Source organism: Manduca sexta, chromosome 17 (assembly GCF_014839805.1).
Source record: "Manduca sexta isolate Smith_Timp_Sample1 chromosome 17, JHU_Msex_v1.0, whole genome shotgun sequence".
In the NCBI taxonomy this organism is placed as follows: Eukaryota; Metazoa; Arthropoda; class Insecta; order Lepidoptera; family Sphingidae; genus Manduca; species Manduca sexta.
In genome coordinates, this window is record NC_051131.1 from 6737631 (window position 1) to 6754231 (window position 16601).

The 16601-nt window shown below is 39.0% G+C and overlaps 1 protein-coding gene across 2 annotated transcripts in view; it reads right to left on the bottom strand.

Annotated features, from left to right (window-relative positions):
* The window catches only part of LOC115454708 (ecdysone-inducible protein E75-like), a 106784-nt gene that overhangs the window by 32311 nt on the left and 57872 nt on the right, over window positions 1-16601 (bottom strand). The window contains exon 1 of one of the 2 annotated variants that reach the window (XM_030183436.2): window positions 16210-16413. The exons of the other annotated variant lie outside the window; for it this stretch is intronic. Coding sequence (XP_030039296.1) covers window positions 16210-16378 — 169 coding nt within the window. The 5' untranslated portion in view covers window positions 16379-16413. Of the gene's footprint in view, window positions 1-16209; window positions 16414-16601 lie in introns of those variants that run through there. 2 annotated transcript variants of the gene reach the window in all.

Below are 16601 nucleotides of genomic sequence, written 5' to 3' on the forward strand. Positions count from 1 at the left end.
AACAGCGCTACGATTGCTACGATTTGGCTACGTTACTTGAACGTCCAGTTAAACTCGTAGTCGGTGTAGACTGTAGAGGGCGGGCGCGGCCATAGCGAATGGGGAAGGTGTGCCAGTGAGCCAGTGTAGTAGCACAGGCTGGCCCGTGTCGAGGTCTCTGGGATAGGCGATCGAGCGATTTGGGGAAATGGCCCAGCGGTCACGGGGCCGCGCACGGCTCGCTTTATCTGATATGGCGTTGAATTACCGCGAATGGAGATTGCTTTTTTAAAGAGTTCAAAATTCTTTCGTCTTACTTAAAATATTTCCTTATAAATTACAATGTTGTCTAGCAATTAAAATGCTACAAGTAGCGATCAGAGGCTTATTTAGTTTACAAAAATCAATAGGTATTGGTAAAGCATTTAATTTAATAAGAGGTGTCGAGATGTTGTGTACTCAAAATGTTATGTTTGCCGTGTACGGCGGTTGGGTGTGCTGAACTCAATGCCATGTTTACTTAACAACAAAGAAACTTGTCTACTTTCGTGGATGTACGTAATGGTACACCAAACATACGAGAACGTTCTACTCGAACAAATTTAGAAATTCTAAGAAGTTCAATGACACTTTATCATTTCTCCTTGAAAGTATCGCTTTGTCTGCCAAATAATTGACGTATTCAAACAATTTTCACGCGATAAGCGACAAGGCGATTTTTTATTACCTACGAAGATTTCAAAAATGTGTCACGCTAATAACTATTTTTTGTAATTAATTGACAAAATTGCTTGTGTAAGTTTTGTATATTTAAAAAAAACATATTATGCATAATTTACGCATACAATCGCTGAAATAGCTGAACAGATTTGGATGACATTTGGCACAGGGATAACCACACCCTGGATTAACATATAGGCTAGTTTATCCCGGTAATTTTGTCCCATGGGAAATTATGGTATTTAAAATAGATGTTGCTGTCGTCATACAGATGATCCTAAGGATCGCTGCGGTGTTTCAGGCACTTCTATACCGCGAAAGGCTCCAAGCGGGCGAAGCCCCGAGCAACACCTGATATCTCATAATTTTAATACATTACATGAGGCCAAGACCATTGAAATTAAAAAAACATAGTTTTTGTTGCTTTTACCATATACACAGCGCTTCAAACTCAACACTGGTAACAAGTATGCTTAGCTGTAATATAATACTGAAAGCACATCATGAAAGTTCTTAGTTTTGGCACAAGTTTTTTTACCGCATATTTTGCCAACGTTGCCGATGGAAGGTAAAATGATTATTATGGTACGGTTTCTAACTAAAAAATATGTATATCATATGCAACGTATTGTTTTAATAAAACGTAGTCATGTTTTCGAATAGAGTCATAATGCAGTAATTTAGCGTGAGTTTTTTTTTCATATTTCTTGACGTGACATAAAACCCCAATAAAATTCAATACAGTGTTATGAAACGTGAGGGCACTACGCGCAAACAAAAGAAAAATGAGTTATCAGTCACAATAAATTGTTATCGCCGTATCGGAACGCTTCAATCACTCTAAACAATTATTATCTGTTGCTAGCGTGAAAGTTATCGATCAGACGATAAGTATTATAATATTGGCAATATAGACGTTTGGATTAAATTGTTATGTTCTTTGTGTAACAATAGTAAAAGTCATATTTTTTTGTTATATCACACGTCAAACAGAAAATAAAGAAAGCTATGGAAAGTAGTGAAACGCTGTTATAAATTTAGAATGTATTTGAAGCAGTGTAAATGCTAGCCAGAAACGGCACAGATGGCGCGTAGATATATGAAACTTAATCCTTAGCAATGTCTTCCTAGTTGTTCACCTGTGATACGCGATATTGTGCGATCAAATGTCGTGAGATTTAATGTGATTTTCCGGCGGTTGCACGACAAAGCACCGACAGACCGGGTTGATGTCATTGCCCCTTATGAACTTTCCACTTCATAAACTTGATCATCGACTTATAATGAACCTAGGTTTGTTATGCGCGAAATTATGTAACAGGTTGATTGAATTACCGACAATTCATTCATTACTAGCTTTTAAAATAAAACAAATCACTATTTTATTGGGTTAAATTACTTTGAAGATAATAATAAAATTATAGAATATATGAAACATTGATGTTATGTATGAGATGTTGACACTCTACAATAAATATTTCAAGTTATAAACAGTTTACATGGGTTTGTTTTTAGTTGATGTATAAAAAAAAAGTGATTGATGTATACAGTGACAGTAGTGTATACACACGTACTCGTATATGTTTTAGTGATGTTATACATCGAGTGGATATTTTCCTGTCACATTAGAACACAGTTCGCGTGGCACATAATGCAGCGTACACGTACCGGTTTACCTGTTCCATAGTTACTCGTAGATAATGTGATACGCATGCGTAGCGCGTAATCGGACAGGATTCGCACGGTGCGAAGTGCAACCGATGCATCGCGGGTACGCGGCCGCGCGGCGTGCGAGCGAGACGCACCGAGTTCAATGGTATTTGATATAGTGCACTGGAGTTCTTTAACCCTTTAGCCTACCTGCGATTCTTGCGAATGAGGCAGTCCGGCCGTTGTCCCTGACTGCGCCACTATCAAGCACGTATCTTTATAGGTCGCTGCTAGGCGCACCGCGCGCCTGTCGCCGCGGCCCAGCCGCCTAGCTTCTACATTCTACACCGACGCCATAATTCAAGTGTAACTTTTATGCACCTACTGAATGTAAAGATAAGGAAAACAATCGTACAGCCGGAAATCATGACAGGTACAAAGCTTCATTCATATTGGTACTAATGAATAGGGGAGTATAAGCTATGCAATTTGTAATTTAAATTATAAGGAAATTCAAAATCAATTACCTATATAATTTTATCGAAATACATAAAAACTTTTTGTAAACAAAAAATTTCATGTATTCCATTATCATAATGATGTATTGTAAAATAATTATGTAGGCTGTTTGCATAAAGCATAGTGAAAAAAAATGCACATTTCACTGCACAACGTATTATAGAATGATGTAACGATTAAACAGGAGTGCATGCCAATCACGTCGTATAGGAACTGAACGCATGTCAACTATTATCTAGGATTTTAAAAATTCGCAGCAGGTGTACACGAGGAGGTCGCGCGGCTGCGGGTGCGCGGGGAGGGGGGCACTGGACTGGTTTCCGTTGTTTCGCAATAACGCGGGTTCAATGACGCCTCCATACTTATAATTGCTGGCGTGTCATGAGCGTGCTCTCGACCCCTTCACTTGTGAGTTGTTCTCTGTCTCGTCCTGAAAATATCTCTCAATGGAATGTCATGGAGTGGGAACACGCCATGCCATTCCGAATGTGCGACTTGCGACTAATTTAGAATGACTTAAGAATGTCACGACACAATAAAGAACATTTATTTTATATATAATATTATTATCGTCTGGATTTCATGTTAAATTTGTGTGGCTAATGTATATGTACTACGTCTATTTCATTATGTTTTCAAATCATGTGAAATTTATATTTTATTCTCTCCAAAATTAGACTTAAATGTACCTCATGTTCAAACTTTCTTTTTAAAGTGCCTAAATACTGGGTAATCTTCAAAATACAAACTCGTCACGCAATGTGTTACGCCTACTGTTGCTCGAACGATTGTTAATTATTCCAAGATAAAATGTCGTAATCTGGAAGAGGGCAGACAAATAGCCGAATATTGACTCAACTACTGACCCACAAAGTAGATAACGAAGAAAGTAAACAGATAGATTCAATAAATAATTCATGTACGAAATAAATACTAATATTGTTTTGATATTGACCTATTTACAATAATAACTTGACGCATTCGATAAAAACATTTCCAATTCAAAGGTGTCTCCAATTCACAATATTTAGTTCATTTTGTTTATTTAGATTTTGTGAAACGCATACGCTTTCTTGGAAATATATTTTAGGATTTCTATTACTGTTGGACGTTTTCAATTGTACTTATCGTGTTGCGATCGAAAGAGATTTCGAGAACACCATCGTGCTATATAATTTAAAAGGTTTTAAATTGTTAAATTAACTATCAAATACATTTAGTGACTGAAAATATTTTTGTGCGATGCTAAAACATGTACCTGGCTATTTCATATGTTCATAGGTAATAGATTATTCGAAACATTTAGTTGCAATAGTATTTCATCCAAAGCATATTTTACGATAAATCTTAATACCGTCCAAAATGGGTTAAAGTATGTCGTGAAAGCTGTAAAGCTAAGCAGGCGCCGTGCGGTGGGCTCGCGGCGTTGACCTCGCGCGCGATCGACGACCCACGGTTCTTCGATGCCAACTAGACACGATACACCTATTACTCTTTAACTACACGTATCACTCGTTAATTATAGAAATTGAGAAATTGTATCAGTTAATTAAATATATATTTTCAGGAGTTTTACATGTTTATTTCTATCATTAATGCAATTTAAGGCCATCGATAAGTCGTAAAATAAAAAGAAATGATGGTATAAAATTTTAGATTTAAGTAAAGTTTCGGAAATGATATAGGTACTTCAGTAAGTATTTATTCGCAATGTATTAAACGCACCTTATGGACTCTACCCTAACTCTTGTTTTCGATGTGTTAAATTCCACCACGAAAGAATGTTGTTGGTAGAGGGTGGTATCAGTACAGTGGAATACTTCTTAAAGTAAAATCCAATGTGTAATGACGTACGTCCGGATGTGCAGCGCACAGCCATACAACGTGGAGCGTGGAGTGTAGAGCGTAGAGTGGAGTGGTGTTTCGTAAGCGGCCGTGGTCGATGACTCCGAACGTTCTAGTACTACATCTCTCCGTCGAGTTACGTAACCGCGAGAAAGTTGACATCCGCCCGTGCAACGTACCGGCTAACATTTTCAGCTCAAGTCAATGTACGATGCACCCTGTTTAGCACCAATTCAAGTTCGTCATATATTTTGTTATCGCCATCACACTATCCACAAGAGAAGAACCTCCTCCACTCTCTACGTATAATCCAATTCCACAGACTACTTTCGTGTTGGAATCTATTGTAAAACTTTCTATTTTCTAACTCTATTGTGAGCAGAAAGAATATTTATGTAATATTTTCTTGAACTGAATTATGTGGGCGCAGTAGTACAGTGTCAACAGATTACACTCCCTGGTATAAAAATATGTTCCTATCAAGTGAACAATAATAGCGTGGGGCCGTCATGTAATGTCATTGTCACAGCGTTATCAAAATCGAGGACATTTTTATATAATTCTGGGTCAATGTACCGACGCGGTGTTTTGTTCGGCTTATCGCAGCTATGCTATCGAGGCGGCTATGTATGTCACTGATAATGTAGCCTATTCCTTTGTTTGTTTGAATAGAACTTGGTGTATGTACCTACAAATAGCCGGAGTAAGTTCTGGTGGATAAATGCGATTACACATGAGCTCCACCTGTGATGTTCAGAATAAATTACGATCCACACGTTAATTGATTCTTGAACCTCTCGGTCGTCAAATAGGCATGTGTTTCGAAAAGTTAGTGTCAACGCACTTCTTAAGCATGAGTCAGTGGCTGTCAGCCAACGTGTGATCGGTGTAGCGGATTCCACATCGACAGCCGACGTTAACCAACAGGCAAACAAACCGAACGCCACATGATTTATTGTTCTATGTTTTGTACGGATTTAGAAACCCTGCGAGGAACGAATTACGGCTGATGAGATTTTACCGATTGACAAAGGGTTTACAAATGGTTCAAACTATTAACTGGAATCACACGGGTGCTAATCGTTGCAGTAAATTGTCCGTAACAGCCGTGGAGCTGTATCTTTCCCACATTCTTAGTATCATTGTGTTCATACAATAATTAATATGATTTAGATACGATTCGATTACACGTCACACTTTAATGAACGATAAAAAGTCGTTACGTAATAACGTAACTCAAGATCTTCACCTAAACGATTTATTTAACTGACACCATTTCACTGAAAGCCTAGCGTATTGTTTTACAAGCAATTTACTGTCTCTACATTGTAGCCGCACAGCTACGTGATAATTATTATGGAGCTTAAACGCGATGAAGCTAGAGCCGGGGTGACTGAACCATTCGCGGCAGATATTTGTCCAATTGTGTTTGTAGATTCGCTTCAAGGACGCGGTTTACGTCAGCTAGGGTAATGTACTACGCTGGATTCAACGCCATTGAACGATTTTCAGCTTTATTTACCACTAATAAAGTTCACTTTGAAAACTTCTGCACAAAACACGATAAATATATACCACAAAAGGTTATCGGAGATTTTATAATTTCGATATCTGGATAATAGCTACGAATTAGAGTTCAATAATACCGAGACGGATATAATTTTGTTTCGATAGTTGTAGATAGTGCCAAACGCGACATAGTTGAATAAAATTGAGCTAGCGGTGTTTATTTAATAAAACGTTACAGTTAAGCACCAGGACATAAACATTGACTGAATATATATATATTTTTTTGTATTCCTCATATATATAACAAGGAAGTCGAAATTTATAAGAATATATTACAATATTATCGCCGATATGAGAAAGTGCCTACCAAACGATGATAAATTCGCAAGTTATCGCTTCTGGGATAAAACAGTTCATGGTGAAGTTTGGGCTGATAGCGCGATAATCATGTCACCAACGGCCATATTATGTTTCAAATCTTTGATGGGTACTCTATAATCACCGTATTCCGAAATTGAATGATTAGGTTTCATTCACGAAGGATTCTAAAGTTAAAGGACAATGACATAACGTCGTATGACATTAATTTCATAAGGATAAAGGGAAAGGATAAGATGTACGCGTTAAGAACGCTGACGAGCTCGAGAGCGGAGCAGCATGGCGATGTCAACGCGGTCATTAACCTCGCACCACCCGCGCCCTCACACAACCCTCCTGTTTAGCGTCTTCCAAACTTAAGCTTATTTAAATTCAATTCTTAACACGCTATGTAGACAGGCACTGATTATAATTCACTCTCCAGAATTTATCAAAAAATCAAAGAATTTATTTAAGTTTTATTTTAAAGATATTGATGCATATTTTATGTTTAAATTATAGAAATTTAATTTTTATTTTTATTTACAAAAGTGAAGTTATTTTAAATATGCCATATAGTTTATACTTTAAACAAACATTATACCAAAATAATAATGCATTTGGCTTTCATATATTCTAATCAAAAAAGAAAATGTAAATAATTCATAAAAACAGGCCGTCAGTTTGTTGACACCGTCTGGAAGTATTGAAACAAAGTGTTGTTTAGTATTACAGGTCTGTCAGTCGCGGACGCGTTCATAGCTGACCTACGTAGATCATAATCTTCTCTAAAAATAGTCATATGCTATAAAAGTGGATAAGCCGTTGAATCATGATCACCGAAACACTGGCCGAATGCTCATCAATTCAGGACGTGTCGCCCGATCCTATCAGCGCACAGGATTGTTCTAGACTAGACCCGTACAGTTACCTACCTAACGGCACATGAACGTTTCCGTGTCCACGCAATCATATCTACATTTTACATTACACATTAACATTTCAATATTTTCTTTTTCCCATCCATACATCAAAGACTATGCCCCGATCGCCGCGATCACCTAAATATATTTTCCAACTTGAAGTAAGTAACAAACACAACACACGTTATTTTTCGCAGCAGACCTTGTGATACGAGTGATCACTAAATAGACGTAACAATTATGTATGCGTGAATTACATTGAACATTATCAAATATGTTAATGTTGATGTGTTAAGTACAGAGCATGTGTGTGTGCGGGGGCTTTAGTTTTCGCGCCAGTTAGCCGATATAGGGGAGTCGCGCACGCATCGGGCGGGCAACGACCGCGGGAACTTGTAACTACATCCACGTGCTCGCGTCGAAAAGGACTTAACAACACGTCGGAACGGCGCGGTTACGACACTTTCAGCCCGGCCACGCTGTTACCGAGCGCTTTGAACCCACACTCGACAGGGCACACGCGTTCTTTGCAATACCGATAGACCTTCCGCATTATAACGTGTTTAATATAAATTGACGGTTTGTCGCCGCCTGCACGGCTTCATTATCTGATCTTCGAGAAAAATAAACGTATGCCACGAAGTTGCCTGACTATCTGTTGCACATTGACGCGGTCATTAAATATAAAATGTAATAGCATTACATATTAATTGGATCGATACGTCGTTACTTTCCCCCTTATTCTTTTCGAAATTAATAAAGCTTTTTTTAAGTGATTGCATAATCGTACCGATGGAACATAATGTATGATATAACAGAATACTAATTGAGTATGATGCAACAACTATATGCGAGGGAAATTGGTGACTTATTGTAAAACCAACGTCAAACACTCAAATAAATATTTAATGGTACATAGGTGTTCTGTGAATGGCATTTGTCGGAAGACTTCATTGCGTGAAACTCGTGCGGAGAAAGGTTTGGGAAATACCCTGCGTTACAACATCGGTCCAACTTAACTGCTAGAATTAGCGTGCAGACACTATACGGTGGAAATGGAAAATCGCGAAGTACACCAGGGGGAGATGGGGCGCAGTGCGCCAGCGGGGGCGGGGGAATGGAGGGGGCGCAGCGGGACCGCGGCGGGGGGGGGGAGCCCGGGCATTCGCGTGCACTGGCCTATATGCAGTGCGACGACACCGGCGCCCGGGAGCGATGCACTCTCTAAGTACCTCGTGGTGCCGCGTACTCGACGCACACTGAAGCACACACCTATTTTTCTCTACGTGCAACTGTGTAGGGCGCCGCCGAGTCTCTTTACACAAAAAAGTTTACTTGAAAGGAATACTTTCATCAAGCTGAAGGAGACTGAAACACTTCTAACCACGTACATACATAGCATGTACTTCCTTTTAAGCATAAATTGTAAAGTCATACTGTATATTTTTCGTAGAATCATGTGAACGTACTGTTTTGTTATGAAATTTTCCCCGGCCTTAATCATGTTAGCACGGTGACGAAAATGTTGTCAATATTTGTTTTTATTTACGCGGTTCTACATTTACGTAACATTAAAGGAAGCTGTAAGTATGCGGCTTGAGTCCGAAGGAATTCGCTGAGCTTATGGCGTTTAGTTCAAAAATGACGTCTTGATTGACAAAAAAAGGCGCAGCAGAGCGCACAATGGCAAACTGGTTTGGTTTTTGATAGCAACATTCGCAACTTGTAAACTATTAATACATTCTGTATTAACAGTTTAAGAATGTTGCAACAGACATAATATGAATCATCAGGTTTTTTTTGTATATTGCAAAAAAGTTCCAATAAGAGGTAAGGAATAAGTACTCAACCTGAAATCAAGTTGTCACCGCGACCCACAAAGACAATCACCATTAACCAATAATTAATTTCTACGCAAAGAATTAATTGATGTGAATTAAGTAAAAGTAATGTTATTGATGCTGTATTTTAAGAAATTTCAATTGATTAGTTTGTACATGTTTATAGAAATTGTCGACCGAATTTTAGGACAGTAATTATTTTTCGAATTACGCCACAAACTAATTAAGATTTGTATCATTAAAAGTGTAATCCAATTTGGCCTATTCAATTTTCTTCAGAAATACTCTACTGTAATTTTACCACCTGTCTTTCGGTTTAAACAAAATAAGCGTGACGATATTATCGTCACACTTATTTTGTTCATATTACGATAATATCGACTATACCTTCTACCTATAGTCGATATTATCGTAATTTGGAGGGGAATGACTCTGAAATATTATTTATAGACTGTTACAGTACGAATAAGAATAATTAATCATGTTGAACGGTTTTATAACCTAACCATACCTACCAATATACGACAGGGCAAAAGTACCTACTATCTACACTTGACTCGTTGCAAAAGTAACATGCCCATGACGTTTGCATTCAAGCGGCGGCAAGGAACCGTAAATGTGGAACGGATATAGATGCACCACGACAGAATATGCATGAAGGCAATGAAGCGGGGTGACCGTGCGTGGTGCGAGCGCGGCGGGGTGACGGGCTTAGTGTTCCGGTCTAAATGCGGCTGAGTCATCGTGCACTCTGACGTCACTGGACGTTTGCATTAAAGCCTTAGGAAGCCTGTCGAAAGACGGATGAATTCGTTGATAGTAATCAATCTGGAGTATAGCCCGCTGACACATACTATTCAGGGACCAAAACAAGAGCCATGCCAGCATAGACCCAATCGCCTTACTCAAGGTGAAAAACTATAATGGGTTACTATACCTCACTGACGTATTTCTGTTTGGAAACAGCATGTTTAAACAGTACATGGTAAAGTACTGAAAAGACCAGCGCAAATTACATATTCAATTCAAGATATGTTTCTATTTGTAATGTAATTTGACATTCGATAAAAAAAATATAAATAATAGCACATCAGCATGAACAAGCGAAAAATGTATAATCATCAAAAGGTCCCTAAGAAATTTAATTCAGTAGGTTAGGGAGATCGCATGCAAACAAGCAATAAGCACAACTAATTTAAAAATGTACTACGTTAAAGAAAAACGTTCTACACTAAATGTTTTAAATTTTGGGACACTTTCTTTAGAATTATTTATACCAAGAAAGTATTTTCTATTTCTATATGAAAATATTTTAATTCATCACCTTAAGATCGAAGAGCCTTAAACTCCAAATAAATATCCAAGATAAAATAAAATAAAAAAAAACCTTGATTAGTTTGTTTTTAATCTATACGTAAAGGACGACTGACACATTAAACATTAAGTATTCAAATAATATCAGCTTCAACGCGAAAGGGCAAAGTTCATTAATCCGCCGTGATAAAGTTCAAGAGGTTACAATAACAAATCGAAAAAGCAAACACTCACCCGCTATTTCAGGTGGAGGCAGGTTATTAATTGCAGTCTCCATGATTGCACATCGAAAAAAAACTGTTTTGAAAAGTTAGGTTATAACTGGCGCGCGACCGACAGCGCTTTGGCGCGAAAGTAGAACCGCAGGACGCAGGCAAACGCGTGGGCGAACATCGCGCATGCGCCCCAATGACGTCAATGGGCATCCCCCTCTGCCACCCACTGTTAATTAATACTTTAGCTTGTATAATAAATTGCTAATTACGGTAATATGCAATATACATATTTGTAACTGCCATGCTATCTACGTATAACGCACTCAATTGTGTCGGAATGCCGAGTTGTCTAGATTCATATCAATTAGACGTGCTGCTCACATAAAAATATATTAATCTTTTACATAACTCTTCAGACGTTTACATTTATATCACAGAGATCACTAAACTCATCACTGATTCACTTGAAAAGGAAAATCGCAGTTGAAACACGAATCACAATTTAAAGCGGTTATATACAAAAGGAAAATGTTATTGTGAATAGTGCGAGGTGGGTGGATGGCGCGGGTCGGCGGAGTTCACGGCCACGCGGCGCGCCACCCTGTGCCGCGCCACCCCCGGCTGCCCACACAAATCTAGCCCCGCTACTTCTATTTTTGATGCCCGCGCTCTTATGTTCCGACGTAACAAAATGCTATAGTGGTATTTACACAAAAATGTGTGCAAAACGTTTTACTTTATTCATGCAATGATTAATAAGAAGGTATTGAAGTCATTATGTCTTGTATTATAATTATTATTTGCATAAAATTGATTTTGTGTATTTATAATACACTTGGATTATTATGTCATAAAATTATGACTATTTGCAATATTAAATGAAGGCGATATTTTGCTTTGTTAACAACTTTTTTGTTTTATTTATCTAAACAAACATATAAATATATTTGGTTCGTATTAATAGCAATGGTTAGAATTGAAACACTTAGTTTTAGTCTTAACATTTCAGGAAACAAGCGACATCTAGTGAAGACCCACCGTGAACAATCTACTCGACGCTAGATGGCGTGACGTTGTGTTATCGCGTTCTGTGATCAAATATCTATTGTCGAATTTAAATCTAATTTATATGCGGCGTGAATTTGTTAACATTAAATAAAACTCTGTTAATTAAGGTAAAGACAATATACACGTGCCGATCTTTGGCAGTGAACTAGGCATTACGATAAATAATTCTGGCAGCAGCTGAATGTTTAAATATGTGAAACTATCTATGTATACAGAGGATAAAATTATTGAAATTATTCAATGATTAATTATATTATTAATTTGGCATTTACATTTTTCGTAAGATTTTATTTTATTAAAGTACAAGTGGAATTTTCTTGATTGCGTATTGCAATTCTAGTAAATTTGTTGTCGCTTCTGTTTACACCCGTTGGAACAAAGAAAGAGCAGATATATCGGCATTGATTGCGTGCTGATAAATTATAAATTTACTAATCTTATCTCTCTGTCACGGCTGAATCATATGAATATTAGTAAATATTGTAAATAAAAATCAGTCACCGCAAAATAAAACCTATTACTCACTAGGTACGTAATAAAATACAATATATTTTCAGTTGTATATTAACCAAATGGAATTCCCACCTGCAAATTGTGATGGAGGCACAAGTGTCGGATGGCCTGGAAACTTTGGCAGGGGTAAGCAGGGCTGGGGTCGTTGCCCTCGCTCCCTAACCTACTCTGAGATTATTTAGAGCACACAGGCCGCGGCTCCCGCTACCAATACAGCCTACTACATCTGGGTCAACACTGACTCATGACATGACCCACTGTACTTAATCATCGACGCGGATAGAGTAAGCGTAACGATTACGTAGTCATGTTAGTGGCTATGTTGCGAAGGATTCGACCTATTTTTTCATGTGACGTAGAGATAAAACGTGATTAACCAAAGTGGTACAAACACGCAACAATTAACGTTGCTTTTAAACAAGAGTATTATAACGACATGGAAAATCATGATGCCGTTATTGGCCGTGTGAGAGCCGCTAGTGTCAATCATAGTAATCATAAGCTTTTACTCATCTGTCATTTGAAACAGAAGGTAATATGATAATTGAATAAATAATGAAAAACTAGATGTCCGTGAAGAATATAGAAACTGAACTAAACTATAAACTTAATAACCGCGAAGGTGTACAACGTACGAACAGTATGTTTTTAAATATGTTCAGTTATAAATAATGTTTACACATCAAGAGTTGGCGATAAAAAATGAGGCAATGAACACAATGTTCGGCATTCTTAATAAAGTGTAGGTCTGTGTAGCGAAGGAACGCGAACGGGTCAGCGGGACGCAAGAAAAAACTTCACGCCAATCGTAGAGCAGCGAGTAATTTCTTCATCTCGTAATATTATGGTCGACATATTCGGAGCGATGTAATGACAGAAATTCGGTCAATAGCAGTCATTTCGATTTGGTCATTATCTCTCGTGACGAATATTTATTTTTGTCATATGAAGTTTGTTTTGTATTGTTGTAAATTCCTTTGTGCATTATAAAATGCTTAGTGCACGTAATTTAAATACATCTAATATTTTTATAAAGCAAGTAAAAGATATTGTAGTATCTTATTTCATAAGTTAGCCATGATGAAATGATGGGTATTTTCCGCTGAGTGTGCCTGGACGAAAGGTTCACACTGCGCGCGATATGACGCGAGCGCAGATCGAATTGGGGTCAGGGCGGCGCGGGCGTCGACCCGCAGCCTCTCGCAACTCCCCCCTGCGCCTCTCACCCGCCGCGCGCCCGCGCTCGCCTTCGTTCACCCCAGCATAAGATCTAAATTACCCCATTCCGGCCTATTTTTTGGCCCGGTTTTCTTTCTTTGTATTACTAACTTTCTCTACAAAAGTTTAACTACGAATACCTTACGTAAATCTTTTTTCATAAATATATTTATTCATCTAAAGAAATGTAATTAGTCTTCATTGATTATAATATTGTTGCGACTCGTGTAAGTAGTTGTTAATAAAACTGATGCAGAGATAATCGGGAAATAATGTAGAGTCGTAGTTGTGCGAGGGATACACGTGATCATTGTTTTAAATTCAAATTGATATGTACATATACACAGATGGGCCTTGTTATAGCACTCTGTATGTTGACTTGTAAATGAATGACGCTCCGTCGTGTGCAAGACCTACCGCCTACATCTCAAACCATGATCTTAATAATTTACTAAGCTTCAATAACACCGCATGGAACACTCGGACGACTGAGTACGAGGTGCCGCGCACCTCACGTCTTATGTAATAAATAGGTGAAGGATAATAAAAATACTATGATGAAACATTTGCAATACGCGTACGTACCTTCTATTTTAAATATTTCTGTTCTCAATGTACCTATCTTTTTTCGCCCCATTCACAATCTCTTATCGCTCTATCTTCAAAAATATATTTTTATAATGATTTTTATAAATAACAAATGATGGAATTACTAAATGTCAGCAATAATGTGTTTTGATATAGAATTTTCCTGACATGACGCGATTAATTTTAGAATTCGCTTTGTACCATACATTTTGTTTAAAATTAAACAATTAAGGTTACCCACATAGCTACTGTGACGTTACAGGCACGGATTTAGTGTGATTTAAACAGTTATTTGTGTGTGGGGTGCTCGTAGCGGCGGCGGGGCGGTGGCGGGGCGGTGGCGGGGCGGCGGCGGGGCGGCGAGCGTGACCCAATTGTCGCTGGGTGAACGAACTCGAGGCCTTGATCGCAATACCGAGTCGCCGTCCGCCCGCGCCTCGCCTCTCGCCCCGCGTGCAACCTACGAGCTACGTCACATACTACACAGTACACGCAACACATTGTTTCAATATTATTTCTTTACAATTCATGCCTCATAAAAATTTCACATTTTTACGGTCACACCACGTGCATTTATTTTCAGTAAATGATTAATTGATAAACGTGTCAATTTTATTGTGTTTACGTTGTTAATAAAATAACTGTGTGTGCGCTCATAGTAGTTACACAGTAGTGAGAATGTTTTCCTGAGACTTTTATATACAACTAGACAATAGTGTTTAAGAAGTGGACGATTTGTTGGTGCGATATGATTTTATTCAATCAAAAGCTAAATTGCGCTAAAGCCTAAAACATAAATAAATTAGAAGTTACATAAATTTGAATGTTATATTTAATAGAAAAGTTTTGTAAAGTTGTATTACACCATATGCCTAGATTTATAATCATGAGAAAAAGAGACAGTAAAATTCAGTTAGTGACTTCAAATACGGAATACTCTAGATGTTGCGAAATACTGTTTGTCACTTTTCGCGGGCATGGAGTTGTCGCTAGTGAGAGTGGGACGACAGTATATTCCAAGGTTTCGTTTGGATTATTATTAGAGTATTGGCGCTAGGTTATTCTGAGGCGACCTAGATAACGCGCGAGGCCATTGACCGCGGGCCCTCCGACTGCGCGCGCGGCCTCCAAAATAAAATGGCATTCAACGATGGGCTCTACTTGCGAAACTCGACTCGACCATGATGACGAACAGAGACTCACTCCCTCCTCGTTGCAAATAATGCAATCACCTTTGTTCCACTAACTGTTTACCTATATTCGTAATGCTTTGCTAATAGAGTGACTTCATTAGGAGTATAAAAGTTTAAATAAACTTACCAATTAATAATAATATACAACATAAAATCAGTTAATTTAAAACTGTATGCAAATATATAGGAAAGGTGCATTTCGCACTTAAAATAGATAAAAGTACATCTTTGTAATTTCGAAGCGAGCAATGAGCGCGGGGTGTGACCAGCGGTGCAGGGGCGGCGGGGTGGCGGCGGTGATTAGCGACGTCGAATATAGCCGGGAAGGCCGAGGGCAACGAACTCCGCTTGACCTAGATACGCGGACTGACCCCCCCCCCACCCGCCCGCGCGACTCACACCTGCCCCTTCGGTACGACCATTAAATAGTATCGTAGGAAAGTGAAAAGGACATTCTTTAGTAACGGGGATTACTATTTTATTCAACAAATTATATAACAGGTCATTAATATTAACTCGGTTCGATTATATCACGACGCAAACACATTGACGCAACCGCGACAGATGTCATTAATGTCGATACAAATTAATGTTGATATTTCGATAACGATAAAGCATCGCGTTTACACAAAACAATCGTCCGATTCACAACACTAGAACAATGGCGCGAACGTGGTTGTTGATGTTGTTGTCGGCTGACGGAGTAACGCGGTGACAGGTGACAGGTGAGAGCGAGGATCAGCTGACGCGGGCTTACCTGCGAGGACCCGGCCGAGCAGCACGTCGGAGTCACTGTGCGGCGGCTGCTGGGGCGGCTCGGCGCTCTCACTGGGTTCCAGTTGTGGATGTCGATGGCACTCTGTCACAGTCATATCGGTCGGCGGGAGCGGCGGCGGGAGCGGGAGCAGCGAGCGCGGGAGACGCATGAGCCGGCGCGATCGGGGCGCGTGCGACCGGCGGCGGCGTCAGCGCGAATGGCACGCGGTCGCCGCTCGCTACGCCGCCCGCGGCCGCCGCGCCGTAGCCGCTACGAGCCGCCCGCCCCTAACATAACACCTTTCCTACTATACATGCTACTACTTATTTCACCTTAGGGATTCCGACTTCACCATTAATCACAATTATTATATTCTATACTTTTGTTTAATG